At 38.1% G+C, this 22,953-nt stretch overlaps 1 protein-coding gene across 11 annotated transcripts in view; it reads left to right on the top strand.

The window, feature by feature from the left end:
• chd9 (chromodomain helicase DNA binding protein 9) overlaps nt 1-22,953 on the top strand; it is a 120,579-nt gene that overhangs the window by 83,746 nt on the left and 13,880 nt on the right. For all 11 annotated transcript variants that reach the window (XR_003673430.1, XM_028441790.1, XM_028441797.1 and 8 more), the window contains 16 exons: nt 776-1,019; nt 2,288-2,464; nt 2,542-2,685; nt 3,795-4,050; nt 4,731-4,941; nt 9,453-9,648; nt 9,934-10,116; nt 11,660-11,845; nt 11,997-12,107; nt 12,216-12,415; nt 12,583-12,782; nt 12,858-13,017; nt 20,708-20,797; nt 22,320-22,423; nt 22,645-22,762; nt 22,855-22,912. Coding sequence is in view for 10 of the 11 variants with exons in the window: in XM_028441790.1 (XP_028297591.1) it covers nt 776-1,019; nt 2,288-2,464; nt 2,542-2,685; nt 3,795-4,050; nt 4,731-4,941; nt 9,453-9,648; nt 9,934-10,116; nt 11,660-11,845; nt 11,997-12,107; nt 12,216-12,415; nt 12,583-12,782; nt 12,858-13,017; nt 20,708-20,797; nt 22,320-22,423; nt 22,645-22,762; nt 22,855-22,912 (2,638 nt within the window). In the remaining variant the exon portion in view is untranslated. The remainder of the gene's footprint in view (nt 1-775; nt 1,020-2,287; nt 2,465-2,541; nt 2,686-3,794; nt 4,051-4,730; nt 4,942-9,452; nt 9,649-9,933; nt 10,117-11,659; nt 11,846-11,996; nt 12,108-12,215; nt 12,416-12,582; nt 12,783-12,857; nt 13,018-20,707; nt 20,798-22,319; nt 22,424-22,644; nt 22,763-22,854; nt 22,913-22,953) is intronic.

Below are 22,953 nucleotides of genomic sequence, written 5' to 3'. Positions count from 1 at the left end.
CTATAAAAGGTGCAAACTGCTGCAGCACCTGTTTTTTGTTCCTTTACCCACGATCACAAAAAGAAAGTGGAATCCACGGCATGTGGTTTATAAAGTGTCAGTGTGTCTGCATTAACCCTGGGAATTGTGCTCTGTGTGAGCACGCTGGAGGTTGTGTGTGTGTGTGTGTGTGTGTGTGTGTGTGTGTGTGTGTGTGTGTGTGTGTGTGCGTGTGCGTGTGCGTGTGCGTGTGCGTGTGCGTGTGTGTGTCTGTGTGTGTGTGTGTGTGTGTGTGTGTGTGCGCCAACGCTCAGAGATTCATCAAAAGTAGAGAGAGCTGCTGTAGAGGCCAGTGGGAATATGTGCACATTGTAATTAGCATCAAGACATAATACCCCCACCCACTGGACAGCTGAATAAATGGTTTGATGATGTGAACCATGCAGCAGAGGCATTCACATTTGCCATTATGTTGTTTTTCATATCTTAGGTCTGTTATTACTGCTGATGATGTTCTTTTCTTTTCTCCTGTTTACTGTTTATTTATTTTACTTTTGTATCATGGGATTTTTAGATTTTACTTGCTTTACACCACTATTTTTATCCCTGCTTCCAATGGATTATTTTCTTTTGTATTTGTAGAAGTACTATTACTCATTATTACTGTTATTATAATTATTATTATTTTGTACTATAAAAACAAACACAACAAAAATGTACTTCCTCCTTCTCCCCCTTTTTCCCATTGCATCCTGTTTCCTATCAACGCTAACACGTGGCTCTCTCTACGCACTAGACGGAACTGCATCCTTGCAGACGAGATGGGCCTGGGAAAGACTATCCAGTCCATCACATTTCTGGAGGAGATCCAACGGGTGGGCATCAAGGGCCCCTTCCTCATCATCGCCCCCCTTTCCACAATTGCTAACTGGGAGCGTGAGTTCCATACTTGGACTTACCTCAACGTCATCGTCTACCATGGAAGCCTCGTCAGCAGGCAGATGCTGCAGCAGTACGAGATGTATTTCAAAGATGCACAGGTGGTTATTAATAAGATGTTTCTAAGTCTGCCTGAGTGGTCGATTTGTTTGAGCAGTTCCTGTTTAGAATATTTCTCTCAATGAATTCTCGATAAATTTTGCAGAAAAAGGTGTTTCCATAGAGCTTTTGCGACAAATTTTAATATCAAAACATCTGAAATTCCGCCTCATTAAAGCGTAAAAACTTTTGCGCATTTCCAAGGGTAATGGAAACGCATCTAGAGATCTGCAACCATTTAATGTACTTTATTTGCTTTTTTTTTGGTTTTGGGTGATAAAGAGAAAAAATACAGAGTCCTTGGTAGGTTAAACAGAGGGCTTTATTGCCTTAAACACAGAAAATCAACTTCTGCTTCCAAAAAAAATAACAAAAGTATAGCATTAAAAAAAATGAACTGCTGTTCCTTTTTTTCACCCACTCTCTTTGTTGACTAATGCTATTTTCTCCATTATTTTAAAACTTATGTTTGTAGTAGCAGTTACAGCAGTGCCTTCAGGAATTATGTGGTAATTGTGTTTGTAATGTACTTATTTTTCTATCAGGCATTCAAAAAATAATAAGCAAACAGATTTTCTGCGTGCATGTTAAACATAATGACTTTTTCAGAACCAAACTTTTGAAATATGAAAACAAGTGTGTCCATCTGCAGCACTCACCTCTTTGTGATGTAATCAAAGGCACGGAAGTTGGAATTCAGACTATAAATACGCTCTGAGGCAGTTAGTGAGCTTTGGAAGGCCATGTGGTGTCTCATTGCAGGTGGTTAGGACCTCTTATTGTTCAGCCCAACCGTAGGAAGAATTAAGTGGAGCGAGCACAGAGGAGAACGGAGACGCCAGCAGACTGTCTCCTAGGCAGCTTGTGATGTCATAGAAGCTCCCAAGGGGAGCGCTCGCTGTCAGCACCGTTCAGGCACATCATAGAGAGAGAGAGTGGAGTAGCTCCTCCACAGCTGCATGGTAGCTGACTGGCTGTGGGAGGGTGCTACTGCTGTTGGATGACTAAGTATCCCTCAGAGTTTGTTGTCAAGGCAATAGATACAAATGAATAGGCAGGGTAAAGCAAAGCCTCTCTAGACATACAAACAAATGAACAAACAGCTTTAAGTGTGTTCTCAGAGATACACAAAAGAGAGGTCACCTATTATTGCACTCAAGTAGCTATTGTTTTATTCAAACAAGCTAAAATGTCATACATACAGCACCGGTGACTGCTTTTTACTAAGTTGTTGCTGTAAATGTGAATCTCTCCTCCTTTGTGTCGTCAGGGTCGTGTAATACGAGGGGCGTACAGGTTCCAGGCTGTCATCACCACCTTTGAGATGATCCTGGCGGGCTGCCCTGAACTCAACGCCATCGAGTGGCGCTGCGTTATCATTGACGAGGCCCATCGTCTAAAAAACAAGAATTGCAAGCTGCTGGAAGGCTTCAAACTCATGAACCTGGTACTGTATCATTCCTTAATAATTAAAATGTTTTAAGAACTACTTATATTCAACATGTTTCCCTTGTCCTCTTTAAGGAGCACAAGGTCCTGCTCACGGGGACGCCCCTGCAGAACACAGTAGAAGAGCTCTTCAGCTTGCTTCATTTTCTGGAGCCAGCAAGATTTCCCTCTGAGAACACCTTCATGCAGGAGTTTGGAGACCTTAAGACTGAAGAGCAGGTGCGCTTTTTCACAGTTTTTGTAATTGTTTTATAGTTGGAATTATCATAATTTGTTTCTCGACAAATAGCTATATAGCTCTAGCTATCACACATAAAGATCAAGAGATCCATTGTTTATTCTGTATTTTATGCTGCATTCGATTGCAATCGAATAAATCCGACAGAACGAATCGGAAAAGTGCAATTAAATGGCCCTTGATCTCGGAAACCCGACTCAGGAACTCGGGCAGGATCCAGGCACCCTGAGTCGGTCAGAATGACGTTTTAGCAAAATGGCAGCGCCCACCATTAGACGTAAACAGTCACTTTCTACTCAACTTTTACTTTTATGTGCCATTTATTTTTGGCGTGTGTTACTAAAAGTGCCGAATAACTCTGTAGTGGTATTTCCATCCCTACTCTGTTCATTTGAACACCACTCTGTGTAAGTAATGATACCTGTATAGTTCAATGCACTCTCTACAGTCTATGGTTCTATGAAGAATGCAGGATTCACCCCGCTGGTGCATTCAAGTCTTACCTAAAGTGTAGGATGTTTCTCTCTCTCTCTCTCTCTCTCTCTCTCTCTCTCTCTCTCTCTCTCTCTCTCTCTCTCTCTCTCTCTCTTACCCAAGGAGCTAATATATTTCCCCTGTAAGCATTTTTACTCCTCGAAAAATATAAAAACAAACATCAGCTTGCTGCGGCATTTTTAATGTTAAACCTTTGAAAACACTAAAAATTCTTATAAAATCCTTAAACTTTCCTCAATTTATGACATAATATTTCCCTTAATTAAATAGAAATTTGTCACAAAATCTTGGAAATATAATGTGAAGGTCCTGTTTGGCTGATATCTCTCACCTATTGCTTGGATTTGGTCGGTTTCTTACATATTTAGTATTTTGTGTATACATAGAAGTACAAACTTGGGCACAATAATGTTGAAATTACATTTAAGACTGAGACACTCCTAGTGAATATTGAAATTTAGCAGTTTTTTTGTTCATTGTTGCTTTTTATAATCTTTGTGCTGAGAACTCAAGGACCCTGGTTTATTATGGAAAGCCATAAATAGAAACCTAATGCCTGTGTACTGACTTTACTTCTCGATCTGCGGGCCAACAGGTGCAGAAGCTTCAGGCTATCCTGAAGCCGATGATGCTGCGACGTTTGAAGGAGGACGTGGAAAAGAAGCTGGCCCCCAAAGAAGAAACCATCATTGAAGTTGAGCTCACTAACATCCAGAAGAAATACTACCGTGCCATTCTGGAGAAGAATTTTTCTTTTCTGGCTAAAGGAGCTGGCCAGCATAACATGCCCAACTTAGTGAACACCATGATGGAGCTGAGAAAGTGCTGCAACCACCCCTACCTCATCAAAGGTGGGATCATCTTCAGGAACTGATGCATGGATATTAAATATATAGGTGCAACAAAACAGTGGATAATTCAGCAATTATTTTTGCTTTCAGTTCAATTGTTTCAAAGAAAGCTTCTAACAGAAAACACTGATTAGATATTGTGTTCAATGAATATTTTAAGAAAAAATTCTGAAATGTATTTACATCATTTACCAAGATGTGTTGTGTTGTCATTTTCAAATCATTATGTGCCATTCTAAATTAGGACAATTTCCCAGTTTCCAAACTTTCTGAATTGTTGCTTTACTTTGCGATCCTTTGGATGTTGAATTCCTCAACTTTTTTTAAGGCAGAGCCCGGCCACTCTGCAGAGAAACATTCAACCGCTTGTACTGAGTGTTGTTCTTTTATTCATTACCCAGAGCTTATGGCCTTAGGTGAGGCTTGAAATATAGATAATAACTTCACCTTCTGGTTTAGGAGCTCTTTTCTCGTGTTACATCACTGCTTGTCAACCTCCTGCTCCATCCTACCCTCACTCATGAATAAGATTGCAATACACTCAAACCTCTATACTTGAGGCAGGACCTCCTTCTTACAGATGACCAACGTTTATTTCTTTTACTTATCTATTGTGTTCAGGTTTTTGTTGATAAACTAGTCTTTGTACTGGAAGTTGACAATGCTTTTCCCTTTGTTAGGGGCTGAAGAGAAAATCCTAGAGGACTTCAGGGAAGTGCACAACCCCAACGCCGCTGACTTCCACCTGCAGGCTATGGTGCAGTCTGCAGGAAAACTGGTCCTCATTGATAAACTGCTGCCAAAGATGAAGGCAGGAGGACACAAGGTGCTCATCTTCTCCCAAATGGTGCGCTGCCTGGACATTCTGGAAGACTACCTCATACAGCGAAGGTAACAGAATGCAATGATTACTAACATAGCGCTGTGCGTGTGTGTGTGTAACTGGTGTATGTATCTTTATATATTGTCACTTGTCTCGAGCTGCTGAGACACCCAATTTTTTTGCTATGGGATCAATCAAAAATAATTGTTGTTGTGTCCTTGGGCAAGGCACTTTACCCACATTGCCTCATATGAATGCCTATGAATTGTGCACGAATGTTGGTGGTGGTCAGAGGGGCTTGAGGAGCAAACTAGCAGCCACACTTTTTGTCAGTATGTCCGAGGCAGCTGCGGCTACAATGTAGCTTACCACCACCAGTATGACTGATGTGAATGAGTGTGAATCAATAATGGTTTTTTGATATGCGCTTTGAGTCTCATCTAAAAGTTCTATATAAATCCAAGCAATTGAGAGGACATTTTTTCACCAGGTTTTATTTATGTGTTTGTTTGTCTGTTAGCAGGATTATGTGAAAAGTTTTGACATTATTGATTTTGACAATATTTTAACCAAAGATAGACCTTACGCCCTGGAAGATTCCGGATCTGGAACAACATAGTGAATCTGGTTCAATTTCAATTATAGAAAAATCTCTCTCTCTCTCAATATTGGCAACATCTCAAAAATGTATAATCTCAGTTCATAATTGAATTGATATTATAAATAATCATTAATAAATTTAACTCAGTTAAGTTGGGTTGGTTGCTCAATTTTTTCTCCAAGTTTCATCTGGATCAGATTACTATTCATAATGTTTTTTTTTTTTAGAAAAAAAAAATCATTAATTTGAACCTACTGTGGTTATTAACAGAGGTGGGAATAAGTCACTGCTTCTCAAGTCCCATGTCAATGCCATTCAAGTCCAAGTCAAAGGTCCTCAACTTGAATTTACATTTCTTATTTAGTAAAAAATTTTGTCAAGTCAAGTAACTTGAGTCCACACCTCTGGTTAATAATGGAGATAGAAATATCTTACAAGCCTTTAAAGTGTGAATTATCCTGGTACCATGATCAGAATTACTGATCCAGATAATACCTTTTGGCATAGAGGATATTTGGCTTTTGGCGTAGGTTTGCGCTCTCTAAGCAATATTTTTACCTGTTCTGGTCCCCACTTAAAACTGCCCTCAGCTGTTTAAAATTGTAACTAATGATGATTTGTAATGCAATTAGAACCATAAAACTAGCATGTAAAAACAGCTGAAGATCAAGATGTCTGAGAATCAAAGAATTACGAGCTCTCATCTCTCTTTCCCTGTGTAGTCTGGCTGGGCTTAGCGTGACGCAATAGTCCCATATAAATCTCAAGTGAACACAAGCTGTGGGAGGTTCAGCCAGACAGTCATGTGGGGAGCTTTACAATGAGGGGTTAGGTTTAGAACTTAATGACTTTTTGGAATTTAGTAATTATGGATGCAAGTTTTTAGCTTCTGGTTTTTATTTTTATCTGGATAAAAACATACTACTGGATCCAATTCCTACTCCACTAGTATTTTCTACTTTACTTTTATTGCTTTCTGGATAAACATAAATATACTTTTATTGTCGTTTTGTCTGTGTTTTTCCTTTTTTCTTTATCTTTGTATTGTCTTCTCACTGAACCTCATGCTATCTGAAAGACATGAGCTTGTGTGCAGCACAGACAGGGTTCAGCAGCAGGTTACGGATGCCCTCTAGGCGCCTGCACATTAGACAAGTAGGAGATGCTGTGAGTTTACTCATGACTAGAAGTGGATTACACCAGGGAGGGCAGCGGGTCGGTCTGTAGGAGGGAATGAGAACGGACACAGAAAGAAAGCATTGCTACTGCTCGCAGGAAGTGCATAATCTTTTCAGATAGTTCGTTCTCATGTAGAAGTAAAAGAAAATGCAGAGAAACCTGAGCAATGTTTAACAAAAGATGGGGGAAATATACTAGGTATTTCCAGCAGCATGGTGTATTGCTCTAGGCAAGTCTGGGTGTGGTGTTTGCTTTCAACAAGGCTTTACATGAAAACTTGAAATATTAGGATGATTAGAGAAATTAGAAACGTCTCTATCTCTCAATATGTTGGCCCCGCAACAGACTGTCCAGAGTGTACTAAACCTTTAATCAACCAGGGAAATTATACATAGCCCTGTTGGTAAAATGTTGATATTTCTAAAAAGCATTTGGAACAAGAGCACTCAGAGAGCTCAAACCTCTGCCAAGTGCCAAATATCTTCCTTGCCAGATATTGGCAGTTATCTGGATCAGTCACACTTAAAGGCTTGTGAGAAATTCCTATCCTCATTTCTAACCATACAGTAGATCCAACTGTATGGGCACCCCCATTATTTTGAAAAATAGTGTTGAAACTCCTGGATGAAACTCTGAGGATAATTGAGGAACCAACTAGATGTATGAATATTATAATATATATATACTGTTTGATTAGGTTAAAGGCATCCGATTGCCATGGTAGCGTCAACTTCTTGTTTTAAGGCTTCTTTCAATGTCCCATTTCTCCTTTTCTAGTGCAACGTCCAAATCCGTTCATTGAAATGTTTCTGGTATTCTTAGTGATAATGTGACAACGTCCAATGAACTGGACGACACCTAAAATGTTGGATTGAAAGGATAGACTCTCTATGGGAGCAGAAATACAAAGAGCATTCCTGATTGGCTGAAATTTCCAAAATGGCCACACCCACTTATAAAAGGTGTGTTTAAGGCTAAAAGTTTATATAAATAGCTCCGTTTAGGGGCCAAATACAGATGTTTGATCTTAAGTGGGCCACAGATTTTAGGTGGTAAAACAGGTCATTTCAACACTATTGTGCCCTAGTTGGCACTGTTATGTATGAATAGTATTTAAAGTACAAGTACACGAGTGCCCGTCGGAAGTATGTATTCATATAGTGGGAGCTTAAGCAGAGTTGTCAATTATGAGCAAATGAGTATGTGTTTGAAGGTTGGATGTACAAAGAGGTGTATATACTCTGTAGTGTTATAAAGAGGTATATTTGCGGGTGAAAAGTTAAGTAGCGTGTCCAATTTCGCCGGTGTAATTCTATGGGACGTGCGCACGATAAATTGATGAATAAAGTTTGCACTAATGTTTGCTGGACTTAAGGAAATGGATAATAAATGTCATCCCCTGTCCTTATACCCTCCTTCGGCAAGGAAAAACTAAAAAAAACCCAGTGGGAAAATTAATTACACACAAACATGTCATGTACATCCAAGGTTCGCATTTGGTTATAAACGTGGTGAAAATATCAGCATTTATAATAGCGTGTTTGCGGAGTAATGTGCATGTTTTGCTGTTCGCTCTGAGCACAGCCGCTGCCATTGTCCACCAATAACTTCAGAGAACTATTTGAGTCTATTTCGAACTTCCGTTGTCGCAACTCTCTCTCGAAACGGCTGTGTGTGTGTGGCATGTACATCCAAGGTGCACATTAGGTTATAAACACGCGGTGAAAAAATTTGGCAACCGAATATATTCGGCCGAATATTGCAAAAAAAACTAACATTCGGCCTTCGGTTTGGTGAGTTTAAAGCAAGGCCGAATAGTAGCGTGTGACGCAATGACGCAATCAAACAACGTGCAGTGATTTAGAGTTGGAAAAGTGTGTGCACGTTGCTGCACAAGCAGTAGCAGCTGCTCCTCCTTTTTGCACACAAACACAGCAGAATCTCTCCTTTTCGTTTACCACTCTCCGTCACTGCGTAAAAGTTGGAAGCTGTCCAATTCCACAACCAAGTCCGTTATTAGCGCTGTGAGCCATGAATCCGTAAACATCCCCATCGTTTCCTCCCCAGTTTACAAGGTGCATAGGCTGGTGTAAAATTAGCACAGAGTGCTATCAGCTGATGTGTGTAAACAATGGGTCCATGGCTCCAAGCAGCGACTCCCAACATGATCAGCAGCAGAAAAAGTAGTGCAGTTTGGGCGTCCAGTAGTGCAGTCTGCATTTACATATATGGCAATAAAGTACAATATATATTCTATATTAAACTGCAGTGTTTGTTTTAGCTAAGATAGTTGGAGAGGGAGGAGCTCACATTCTAGGAGGCGTGTTAGGCGACGACCTACCAACGTGGGCAAAATCCAACTCACTCGTTTGGAGCTGAGTTTTTACAAAATGTGGAATAACAAGGAAGGGAGGAAACAGAACTTTTTCAATTTTTTTTTGGAGGGACTGAAATATCCACAACTGAATTATTTGGTAATTCTCTGTCATTTTTAATTTTCTCCCGTGGGCCAAATTGGATGCTCAAAGGTTTTGAGTTTGACATGTGCTCTGTAGGGAAGATTCATTATTATTAATATATTATATTTATCTAATATTATAATAATTATTAGTCAATTAAGAATTGACATGTCATTTCCCTTGAATGACTAGCTCAAACTCTTTATTTATGGTGAAAGGCACATGCTCACTATTCTGGACTAAAGTAAAGTCAATAGACTGGTGCCCAGGCAACACAGAACAGCTGTGTGAGCAGTAGCGAGAATTTGATTGTCATCTACATCATGTGTTTATGTTGCAGGTACTTATATGAGCGGATAGACGGGCGAGTTCGTGGTAACCTGCGTCAGGCTGCCATTGACCGCTTCAGTAAGCCCGACTCGGATCGCTTTGTGTTCCTCCTGTGCACAAGAGCAGGCGGTCTGGGAATCAACCTCACAGCAGCAGACACATGCATTATCTTTGATTCTGATTGGAACCCACAGAACGACCTGCAGGTAGTACCCGCACACTCACTGGGGCTTTGCTCAGTGAAAAAAGTATTCACTCCATTCACTGATGTGTAAAAAGTGAGCAGTTAGACACAAGCAGATAGGTGGAAAGTTATTGAGTCGGTTTTGGATTAGTTAAAATCTGATTAAAGGCTAAACGCTAGAAATTAAGTCCTGAGTACAAAAAATAATTTACTGGCTGTTTGAAAGTTGGCATAAATTAATTGAAAACCTTAAAATTGATGTTCTCATCTATGTTTAAGGCACTAATCATGTTTGTGTTTGTCACAGGCCCAGGCTCGCTGCCACCGGATTGGTCAGAACAAGGCAGTGAAGGTGTATCGCCTGATTACCAGGAACTCCTATGAACGTGAAATGTTCGATCGAGCCAGCCTCAAACTGGGCCTAGATAAGGCAGTGCTGCAGAGCATGAGTGGTCGAGATAACAGCCTGGGAGGAAGCACTGGGGGAGGGGTAAGTTTATGGCACACCCATTGAGGAAAATTGTCATTTCAGAAAAATATGGTTTACCTAATTTTCAAATGGAAGACCTTCACTGTTAGCAATGAATGATTTCAGGCTTCAATATTACTGTTTTTGGTTGTCTTAACAATAAGAATATAATCAAATAATGTCAAGTAATATATCATGATATAAGATTATATGACACTTAGGCAATGACACATGAAAATGTGAAGGGCAATGTTTGAAAAGCAGCTTGTTTTTCTGGAGGGTTCTTTAAATCAGTGGTACTCAAACGTTTTTTGGCTCAACTACCCCTTTTCTGAATCCAAGTACCTCCTTTGTCTGACTTCAACATTTTACTTCAAAAAAATATTTAAAAACAACTATAGAACGATGATAGTTATAACACACATTTTATAGAATCTCATTTTGTAAATAAGTGGAAAGAAACAGTATTTAGTGCAGTGGTTCCCAACCTTTTTTGGATCTTGACCTCATTTTTATATCAAGAATTTCTAGCTAGAATTAGTTTTTGATCATGTTTGAGCATTTTAGTTGAACTAAATTTATATTTCACAAAGTGAAAGTATAGAAATACGGTTGTTTAAGATTGTATGTTGTTTTAATAAAAGAAAAAAAAAAAGAAAAACACATTTAAACTCCAGGTGACCCTACATGAGGTACCGACTCCCAGGTTGAAAAACACTGATTTACTGGCTCCTGAATAGATTTTTTTTTTAAGTTTTTGTAATTTCCGGTCATACCACGTCTGAGGTGGGATGAAGACTGACACTTTATTTGTTAATTTTCCACTTTGTCTCACTCAAGTAGTGCCATCACGTAGGGGTGCACGTACCTCCATTTGACAAACACTGCTTTAAACTATACTGTAGCGGTATTAGTAGTTTTACATATTTGGTCTGATGTTCTTAGAGCAGTGGTTCCCAAACAGAGGGTACAGCAGCACAAAGATTTAACAATTCAATTAAAATAAATAGGGAAATGTTCCTAGTTTCTTTTTAGGCTTTTTTTGGGGACAAATTCGCCCCAAAATAACAGTACTCTTGCTCAATGTAATACTTTATTTTCTTGTAACTTTTTAAAACAAGATAATTTTATGCTGTAGAGGCCATTTTATCACACTTCTGACAATAGGAGACAATAATTAGCTAGATTTTTACAAAGGAGACCTTATTTACTTACTATTGAAGTAATCTCATAAAAGTTACATGGTATTTTTTTTTACAAATTCCACTCATTGTTTTAAATGTCTAGATTAAGCCTTAGGGAACCAGTGTTGTGACCCAATGAGACAGTTAGGGTTTAGGAGAGGCCGCTGTTCCACAAATGAAAAATCATATAAAATTATGGGAGGGCACTTATGATATGAAGAGGGGGTACAGATGATTTGACAATAATACAAAGGAGGTACACGGGACAATAAAGCTTGGGAAACACTGTCTTAGAGTGAACTGCTGCTTGGATATGGTCTGCCCAGTTGGATGAAGCCCTTAAACTTATGATTGTGAGCTTGTTTGATTGAACTTTTCAGGGTGTCCAGCAGCAGCTCTCCAAAAAAGAGGTTGAGGATTTGTTGCGACGTGGAGCTTATGGAGCCATCATGGATGAGGAGGACGAGGGGGCCAAATTCTGTGAGGAGGACATTGACCAGATCCTCCAAAGGAGAACAAAGACCATCACAATAGAGTCAGTGGGACGGGGATCCACTTTTGCTAAGGTAAGCAAACCAGATGAGACACTTAAAAAGTGAAATTATATAAGTTGACTGTCTAATGAAACAGATACACATCATGTTATAAACAATGAAATAGCTTGTTGGGCAAACAGTCAGTATTTATTTTTGATCAAATTGGACGTTTTGTTTGCAGGCCAGTTTTGTAGCATCTGGAAACCGCACAGACATTTCTCTGGATGACCCTAACTTCTGGGACAAATGGGCCAAAAAGGCCGACATTGACATGGACACGGTCAATGGCAGAGTAAGTGCTCTGATTTAGAAAAAAAAGATTTGGCGCTCAATGTACACAGTGCACCTTTGTTTAAACTGTATTATGACATGGAACTGTCTTTTTTATGCCACTTCACAGAACAGCTTGGTAATCGACACTCCACGAGTCAGGAAGCAGACGAGGCCGTTTAGCGCCACCAAGGACGAGTTGGCAGAGCTCTCTGAGGGTGACAGCGAGAGCGACGACACCAAACCTAAGCTCAGGCGGAACCAAGATCGCCTCAACAGCTATGGCCGCACAGAGTGCTTCAGAGTAGAGAAGAACCTCCTCGTCTATGGGTAAGATAGATTTCTTAAGCCAGTACCACTCGCAAGACAAGAATTTAAGAGGAGAGCATTTTAAAAAGCAACATAGTGAAACAGAAGCAGCAACTGCTTTTAAAATGAAAGTGTTTTTTCTGTCAAAGTATTTATTTTTATTTATCTTTATCGTTTTTGTTTGCCAGGTGGGGTCGTTGGAAAGATATTCTCAACCATGGCCGTTTTAAGAAGCAATTGACTGAGAGGGATGTGGAGTCCATTTGCAGAGCCCTACTGGCTTACTGCCTGGTTCATTACCGTGGAGACGATAAAATCAAAAGCTTCATGTGGGACCTAATCGCCCCAACAGAAGACGGGCGCACAAAAGAGCTGCAGAATCACCTGGGTGAGTTTGCACATCAAGGCTATGATAACTCGACATGTGGTGGCACATGACAAACACTTTCTGTTTCTCCTCCAGGCTTGTCTGCTCCTGTCCCACGAGGTAGAAAGGGCAAAAAGGTGAAAATCCAGTCAAGTTCTTTTGACATCCACAAAGCAGAGTGGCTGAGGAAACACAACCCAGAGCACATGCTCCAGGATGACGGCTACAAAAAACACTTGAAACACCACTGCAACAAGTAGGTGTTTCCTTTCACTGCTTTAGTTAGTTAGTTAGATGGATTGTGCAATACATGATTTATCTAAACCAGGGGTCTTGAACCTTTACTCCCAAAGGAGCTATTTTGTCTCATCTCACTTGGATTAAAGTCCTCCCTGAGCCAAAAAATACCTTCTCAATGAAGACAATACAGTGTATTAAATTCTATACAGTTAAATCTATATAGAATAATGTTTCATTTGATTTGATTTATATTGACCATGTAAATGTCATCTTATAAACAGTTTAAAATAAAATAAAATAAATTGACATCAAGAAATAACAACAAAACAGTATCTTGTATCTTCAAATTCTTACGCATCTCAGTTTACATGAACACAATGATATATAAAGAAGATTTATTTTTTAGTTAATGTATTTAATGAAAGTTAATGGTCTGTAGATGTTGCAGGAGGTGAAGTAGGAAGGTGCTGAGTCATTGCACAACATGATTTATTTTTAGGTTAACAAATTGTCATATCATGATTTTATTTGTAATTAATCATTAATAGCCTCTGTAAGAAAATAACTTTATTTCAATATTTATTTATTTTTTAAAGCTATAAGGAGCCATTGCAAGAGTCAAAGAGCCAGATGAGGCTCCAAAGCCGCAGGTTGCAGACCCCTGATCTAAACTATAATTGTTCTTATATGTTGACCGGTCTTTTCCTTCTGTTTGAGTGTCTTATTTCCATCAAAAGTTGTTCTCATTGTCAACTGTGCCCCCGAAAACACTGACAAAGTGACTTTCCAAAATATTTCTGGTGTTTTCACAAATTTGAAGTTGTGCCAACAATGGCAGATGTTGATTTTGTAGCTTTCCACAGAAACACCAGAATACGGCTTATTAAATGTCTCACGGAGTGACGTCATATGATGGAAAAAACACTATAAATAAACATCTAGCCAATGAACTCAAGTAATCACTTCTTAAAAATCTGAAATGTTACTTTGAACATCGCAGTTTAACCTTGAATAGTACATTTATTGTGATAACATGACGTTGCAACAAAACCACAAAAAAGGATGATGCTCCTTTGAACGATCCTTGCTTTTTTTTTTGCTCCGGTGCCATCTTTTCATTTTCTATGGGATTCCCAAAATGCAATGCACAAAACGTTTCTCAAATTCAACCTTTAACATTTGTTTGTTAGTAAATTTTTTCATTTGTGGAAGAAATACCTTTGATTTACAGTATTGATCTGTGAGGCCTCCACTATGTCTTTATTTGTGTTTAAAGAGGTGATAGAAATTGTTGCTGGCAGCTTTAAAAATATGGTAACAAGCAGATGCTCGTTACTCTCGTCTCACGCCAACCCAAAGTGAAAAGACATTCTGAACGTGGCTCAAATTTTAAGCGCTGCTCGACTAAGACACAGTCATTAAGAAGCACTTAAACCTCAACAGGACCTGGCAGCCCACTGATTTATTAAAAGGCATACATCATATTAAAAGAAAGTAACTTGCATGAATCTTCACAAGATCACAGTTCGACCTAATTTACAAACTAAGGAGAGCAGATGGAGGTTATCAAACTATGGGCCAGCAAGATATAAAGTGAATAAATGACTTTCGTTTTACTCTCTTCTTTTTTTTTTATTTCGTGGCTTCAGCCCATAGGAACTCTAAATGCAGAACACTGCAGCTTTCAGAAAGTTACCCATTGTTTCATTGTCAAGTCATTCTGAATCCAGGGATTGTCTGACGTGTAAAACGCTGGAAAACCAGGGCTATTCAGACAACAGAGTTTGCTGACACATGGGTTTTCACTCTTGGAATCTGGAATGTGACTGGTGGGATGTGAGTGAAGTGGGAGGTGTTTGGGAGCTTCCTTCAGAGAGTTCTGAATGCAGGAAACACAGTTGTTTCCTACACACCAATGGAAACTATACAAAGTGCTGATGGAGCCTGTTTTCTACAAAATAATTATAGTAGGTTTTAAATTAGTTTTTTATTGAAAATTAATGATTGAATCCAGTATAGTGTACCTTATCCATATGGTATTTTTTGTAGACACAGATATGTCCCAGATATGTTGGGTTTTTTCTTTTTTACTACAAATTTTATATTTTGATCGTGCTTTGAGATGACCTTTGTTGTAATTAGCGCTATATGAATAAAGTTTAAACTTTAAATTAGAACAAGAGCATACCTCCGCCAAGTGCCAAAAATCAGCTTTTCTGGATATCTGCAGTTATCTGGACCTGTGATCCTGATCATTGTATCATGATCATTCAATTCCTATCTTTATTTTAACTATACAGTAGTTTCAAGTATATGGGCACCCCCATTTTTGTAGGAAAATTTAAATGAAATGCACAATCCAAATCCGAGCTGGATAAAACTCAATCAGGTAACGAACCCGACATACTTTCATCAGTCAATTATTGGTCAGTTATAAACAAGATATGAATTTGGAATTTTGCCAGTAATTACTGCTTTTTGAAACTGATTCAGAATCAGTACATTGCTCTGGATCTGGGCCTGGGCAATATATTGAGATTCGAGATATATCGAGTTTTCGATGGAAAATTACAATATCGACTATATCAATATATTTGAATTTTATAGCTTGTTTTCTATTAAAATGCTCATATTAAGAGTTGCTGCTTTTGCTAATTCTCAGAACAAAGCACAATTAGATGTCCTAACCCACATCTCCTAAACAAGCCACACTACAGAACTCACTCACACATGCTGTCCCTTAGAGGAGAAACATATTGTTCCACTTTAGCTGTTATCTTTCTGGTAAGACTATATTGATTTATATCTAATATCGCCATTTTGAGAAATAATATTGAAATATGAATTTTGGTACATATCTACCCGCCCTTTCTGGATCCCCTCCAACATTGAATGTAATCTTCCATAGTTTAAGGTCTATATTTGGTTAAAATTTGTCAAAATCTGTTAAGTACTTTTGATGTAATCATGATAACAGACAACTTTGGTGGAGGTAATTTTAATGTTTCAGTAACTACAGTATGTCCTTGGTCATTTGCTCTTTCATCAACATTTACACCTTTTACAGTTTGTTCTAGAAAACAGTGAGTGACGTCATTCATGTTTGTACACCATTTTTAGAATAAGTGGTTGATGAAGCACTCATATCCAGAGGAGGAACCAGGACTGAGGGTGGAGGGGGGAGTCTTACGAAGTTCAACTCCTGATTGAACAGCACCACAACTCCAGACTGGTCCCAGTAGACATCAATCACACACATAAACCACAGAGCCTTGTAGCCAATAGAAGATGGCCTTAGGACTCATTCATCACAATGTTCATTCAAGTTGTGACCAGAGTGGATGTCATTTTATCTCTTAGGGCTGGAATCCAAACTTATGTCAACATTGGTGGAGAGCTTTGGCAGGGAAGGCCAGAGAGCCACGTAGCAGTCATTAAATGTGGCTCCATTACTAATAAGTGTTTGATAAGTGGTTGCTAATACAAAGGAACTGAAAGTAAATCTGCTTACCAGGAGTGATCGTTTTTCAGTTCATGTTCAAAAATGCCACCTCAGCTTGCCAACAGGAGCTAGAATTAATTTCATTAAAGAGTAAATGTGTAAAATTCCATCTGGTGATTCATGGGATTAAGTAATAGGGGATGTTAGAAGGTGTGCCAATGTTGGCGTGTGACCTGCATAATCTGTCATTGTGGGTCTGTTATAGATGTGTTTTCTTAGACAATATCTTCTGTAAGTATACAGTGTTGCCAACCCTCCAAATTATAAATAAATGGCATCTATCTGAAGGGGGGGGTGGGCGTGGCTGAAACTTAGCAAACTTAAATGTACTTAAACATACCTTAAAAAATCAGTTATTCTCAACTAACATAGCCTTGAAATCATGACCCACACATGATCCAAAGTGATGTGATAAATAACCTTCAATCCCAATAAATGAAAGTATGGAGGGGTTTTTAGTTGAAGAGAAGACATAATAATCAGAATCAGAATTCCTTTATTAATCCCAGTGGGAAATTGCTTAATTTCACAGCAGAGTAACATAAAATGAGTAATAGTTGCACTATTATAAGTCTACACTCATTTTCCTAAAGTTATGAACAAAGGAAATACAATATATTAAAGAAAAAGTGTAGTTTTTTATCACATTCATATTCTTCTTCAAATTTCTTTTAACTGATGATTGAAAAATTATACAAGAAATATATACAATTTTGCTTGTAAATCACAATAGGAGAAAAGTTTTTTAGGTTTTAGTTGCTTTTTGTCTGTGAATACTATTGCAACAACACATAGTCAGAAGGGTAAAACTAACCCATCTCACAATGGTCTAATAAATCCAGCTCACAGACATTTAGAATAGAAATAATAATAGAAATGCAGTATACAGTATAGTAGGTTAGCAGCCGTCTTTTAAGGTTTGAAAGTTCAGTTTATTCCTGCTGACATTTTTAATCCATATTTGATGATATTCACTCTTTTCCTATGTGATTTCCTCTGCTCTGTCTCTGAAGCTGTCGCCAAACAAAGCGGCTGTTTCAAAGGTTTCTCTCACCATGTGTGGGTGAAACTACAGTAACTAGTACAGTGCACGTTGGAAGTATGTATTCATATAGTGGATGGATGTAAAAGAGGTGTGCATACTCTACTGTAGTGTTATAAAGGGGTTTATTTGCATGTGCAAAGTAAAGTAGCATGTGTGATTTCCCTAGTTTAATTCTATGGGACATGCGCATGATAAATGTTTGTTGTTTTCTTTTTTTTACTCATTTTTATATTTTTTTCTGTTTGGTGTATTTTTCTGTATTTTATGTTTTTTGGAGTCAATATGTGTATTTTGGTATGTTTTTGTTGTGTTTTTGTGCATTTTTTGTATAATTATTGTTTTTTGTTGCTATTGTAGTGTGATTCTGTTGTCATTTTGTGTATTTTTTGTATAAATTTTTAGTTTTGTGTGTTTTGAGTCATTTTCATAGTTTTGTGGTTGTTTGGTGTATTTTTCTGTAATATATGTTTTTGGGAGTCATTTTGTGTGTTTTTGGAGCCTTTTTGTGCATTTCTGTTGTCGTTTTGTGTACTTCTTGTATAAATATTGTTTAGTTTTTTTTGTTTTATTTTACTCATTTAGTATATTCAGAGCAGCAGTATAATTGATGGTGTCACGCCAACAAGAGCTCAGAGAAGCAGTCCTGTCCTGGTTGCCTGTATATACATGCAACTGGAGCTCTTTTTCTCTTCTTCATGCCACCTACGAAACAGCGGAGTTAGAGCTGTCACCCCCTGCGGTCACAGATTTCTTCGGCTCACAGATTTTGTTTATCAAATTTCGGTAAACAAAAGAGGGTAACATCAACTTTTTCAACTTATACTGATTTTTAGAGCAACCCAAAGCTGCACAAGTTGTTATTTTGACTGAAAAAGCTGCTAAACTCAATGGGCTGGAGGGGCGATTTGCGTCATCAATGACGTAATTTCAACATGGCAACGCACAGGGTAAAAGTAGTCCCAGTTTTAAAAGTTAATAAAAATGAATATGATGCAAAATAATGTGTTTTGTTCGGCATAGATCTTCTAATAAGAACATTTCAAAGGTTTTAGGCCACATTTGCAAAAACAATGGAGGATCTCTTTAACATTTATTAAAATATGTTTCATATAAAGTTTTTCCACTACCAGTCAATTATCTTTTATTTATTATTTTACTATTAGAAAAATAAAATTACTATGAGCATATACTGAGACAAAAAAGGCTCAGGCACCCACACCAGAATATAATGTGTATATACGTATATATGCATATGTGTGTATCCATAAAATGAAGAGTCCGTCCTTAAGACTGCTCTACTGTAAAGTGTCGAGATACCATTGGTTATGATTTGGCGCTATACAAATAAAAGATTGATTGATTGATTAACACCAATATGTTAATGGATAAGGGAGCTTAACACGGTAACCAAGAAATGAGAAACAAATTGGATGATAGGTAATACTTTTTGTGTTTTTTACAACTGATTTAAGACATGGGTCAAAACTGACCTGTTATCATAAGAGATGCTAACAGAAAGCTAACACCAGAGGAGATGATGTTTTATCAGGTTATTTATTTCAGGCTCGGTAATTGTGTTAAATTGTAATTAACTTTAGTAATTGAGAACATCATTGTAATTGACTTTCAGGGGGAAAATAATCGTTGTAATTCTAATTACAATGGGAAAAAATGCAAGTCATCGTAATCGTAATTGAGTTGTAATGATAAATGGATAATTGAGGATGTAATTGAAAAATGTCATTGATGCCAACCCTGGAGCCTGATCACCTCTGGTCACAAAGCAGGAACGGGCTGCAATGAGATTACCAGAAAATTCAGTCTTCATTACTATTTAAAATGCAGATATTTTTTTACCGTCTATTTTTGATTTTCACAGATAATTAGGACAAATCAGTTCAACAAAGGATTCATCGTTTTATGTTTAAATTTAGGTCAATTCTATATTTTAGAGGAGAGTTGGCAATCCCTAAACACAACCTTTAGTAATGAAAAGGAAATGGTTACACACTGTGCCTTCATCATTACAGAGATTTACCAGACATTGCAACTCAGCACACCAGCCCACCACATTTCCCACCACTTCACTGCATCTCCGCTCAAAGGCGGCTCCCTGTGATGTGCGATCATGCATCACAGAGCTAATGCCTCCCCAGTGAGTCAGCCACCCTCTACGTTATCAACCACCACTTCCCATCCTTCATCTGCCGCCAGTAGAACCGCAAGTGGAGAGACATGTTTCTCTGTTTGTTTGCTGGTTGGAGCAGAGCTGTAAAGCTGCTCAGGGCTTCTTGTCAGCATTTAAACGTATGTCAGCTTTCATAATGCAATGACTCACACAGGAACGTGATCGGACTTGCTCTGTGACAGGCCTTACATTTACTGTTCAAAGCAGACATGGATAACTGGAGGCCTGCTGGCCCTCTGCCTATTTTTGTGTAGCCCCCAAAGTAAACGTACAAAATGACAAAAAAATACACAAAACAAAAGCAAGAATACACAAAAAAAAATACAAGGAATTATAACATTGCAGGGAAATTTAGTAAAAGACAAGAAAAACACAGAAAATACTCAAAAAACACACAAAACAACTACAAAAATGAACAAAATGACAACAGAAATACACAAAAAAGACTCCAAAAAATGCAAAATGACAACAAAATACACAATATGACTCCAAAAAACATACATTTTACAGGAGAAATACACAGATGGACAACAGTAATGCACAAAACACAATCAGCAAGCAAGAAAACAACAAACATACACAGAACGACAGAAAAACACACAAAATTACTATAAGAACACTTTGTTCTTTCCTGCGTTAATGCTCAGATTGGTTATTATTCTAAATGCTGACATGAACGTTGATAACGTGGCCCTTCAATCAAACAGACATATTTTTGTGGCCCCTGCTGTGATAGAAGTTTCCTACCTCTGGTTTAAAATATCACAAAAATGAAGGAGAAACAAAAAGTTGAATTTAGATCTTTAAGGACACAGAATAGTTTGGATGTCTCTCAATAATTCACCATATGTCTATTCATTATTCTGGTCGATCAGATAGCTGCACATATAGACGTATACAGTATGTGTGTTTTGGTTCTGTTGACTCAGCTTGCCTGTGTTGTAACCCTGTGGGTGGTTTCCTCTGTGCAGGGTGCTCCTCAGGGTCAGGATGCTCTACTACCTGAAACAGGAGGTGATTGGATCCCAGTCCCAGATGGTGCTGGAGGGTGCAGACGCCAGGTGAGCTCAGCCTTCGCTTACTCACAGGTTACAAACAGGCTTCTTCACTCAACATGTTGCAGCTTTGCCAGTAAAATAACTTAATTTAACACCTTTACAAAAAATCTGATTACTTCAACAGCAGAAGTGCAAATGAATCAAGGGATGAAATCGTCTTCTTTAACCTAATACACTGTTATTATGTAGAATGACAACAGGACAGGCCATGTTCAGCTGATGAGGTTAACATAAGTCATCAACCTGTTGAAGAAACCAATTGATGATCACATTTAGCAAAATCAGTTGTAGAGCACCACCTGCTGGCTGATAATGGGAAGTTCTATAATATTTGCTTCTATTACATATGGTTGAAACAGACATCATGAGAGAAAAAATAGTTACTACATTTTTCATCAAACATCAGCACACTCTATGGTTCAATATTTACAAAGATTTCAAAAAATGATTTCAAATATGGTATTGTAAATTTTCAGGTAAAGTAATGATCCAAAACAAGAACTGTTGAATAGACTTTTTATTTTCAAATAAATCAAATAAAAAGCTGCCCACACGAAGTCCCTTTCCCACTTAATCCAGAACCTGGGATTAAGTGGGAAATCCCAGGTTCTGGTAAAAGTCACAATGATGTATTTTATCTATATTTAACCAAATAAGTCATTGAAAACAAATGTTCATTCCCAATGAAGACCTGGAAGCAGTTAGGGTTAAGGGACTTGTCCCACAGTGGATTTGTACCAGTGAGAATCTGGTTATGAGTCTGCTTCCTTAAACATTAGGCCAACACTCAGGGGTGGGAACCTCTGGGTACCTCACCATAGGATACGATACGATACGAGATACAAAGCTCACGATAACGATTATCTCACCATATGATGATACTGCAATTATTGATATATTGGTCAGAAATCAATCTACGATAATCTATGACATAACAAGAAAAAAAAGATTAAGTGAAAAAATACAATTTTTATTTCATATCTCTGAAATACAATAAATTGAAAAAGTGTCCTATGAACAGTGACACTATTTTAATGCAACATTTCTGTAAATAAGTGTCAACATTCCAATGTAAACAAATAAGTATCTCCAATAGTGCTTTCTGTAAACAAAAAATAGGGTCTTTCTTACCAGTGACACCAGTATAGTGCAATATTCCAGTAAACAATATATTGGTTTAACAAACAGTGACAAAATTTTGTGAAGAGGTACCTGCACATTTTAGTGAAAAAGCAGAAAAGGTTTTGAAAAAAAAAATAAAAAAAATCGATACTTAGCGGGAGCATATCGATAATACGGAAAAATATCGCAATATATCGCCGTATCGAGATATTGTCACACTCCTACCAACACTGCCTCATGGTGCTTTTCGTTTAAGGGTAACTGGAAAATTAAGCATATTGTGAATATATTTTCCTTATATCCAATAATGACAAGAAGTTTTGACTTATAATTCACTGATATGTAGCTTACTGTATTTAGGGTTTGTAAGCCTTTACATTTTTGCTATTGTTTTTGTTCACAGTGAGATAAAGATTTGGGTGCCAGACCCTGATCATTCAGAGGTTCCTGCCCTGTGGTGGGATGCCATCGCTGATAAGTGTCTGCTGCTTGGAGTCTTTAAGCATGGTAGGAAGCTCCTTGGTGTTGTTGCATGGTATAAATAATAATTATATATTCATGAAAAATATGTACTTCCAAAAATGAATGGTGACTCCAAATGTCAAATGGGTTTGTGGCAGTTTTCTCATTCCTTGAATTAATTCTCTATTGTCACAATTAGTGTTTCGTACTTTTGTGCAATATTTCTTCTAACAGTTTTTTTTTTTATATCTTTACATGCATTTCAGGATATGAGAAGTACAACACTATTCGTGCAGACCCTACTCTGTGCTTCCTGGATCGAGTTGGACGACCGGACGAGAAAGCCATCGCTGCTGAACAGAGAGGCAATGACATCATGGACGGGTCGGTCAACAACACTAAACTTTTATTACATCACCTGGTCACATTTACAACTTTCAACTACAAAAATTACACAAACCTGTTTGTGTGTGCAGGGATGTTGATGATCCTGAATACAAGCCTGCTCCAGCTCTGCTGAAAGAAGAGATGGAGGTAAGGTCAAAGCTTTCTCTGTTCTCTTAGGGGTGGGATTC

This window comes from Gouania willdenowi, chromosome 3 (assembly GCF_900634775.1).
Source record: "Gouania willdenowi chromosome 3, fGouWil2.1, whole genome shotgun sequence".
NCBI classification, from domain to species: Eukaryota; Metazoa; Chordata; class Actinopteri; order Blenniiformes; family Gobiesocidae; genus Gouania; species Gouania willdenowi.
The sequence above is the reverse complement of the archived record's forward strand: the minus strand, read 5'-3'. Positions and strand labels throughout refer to the sequence as shown.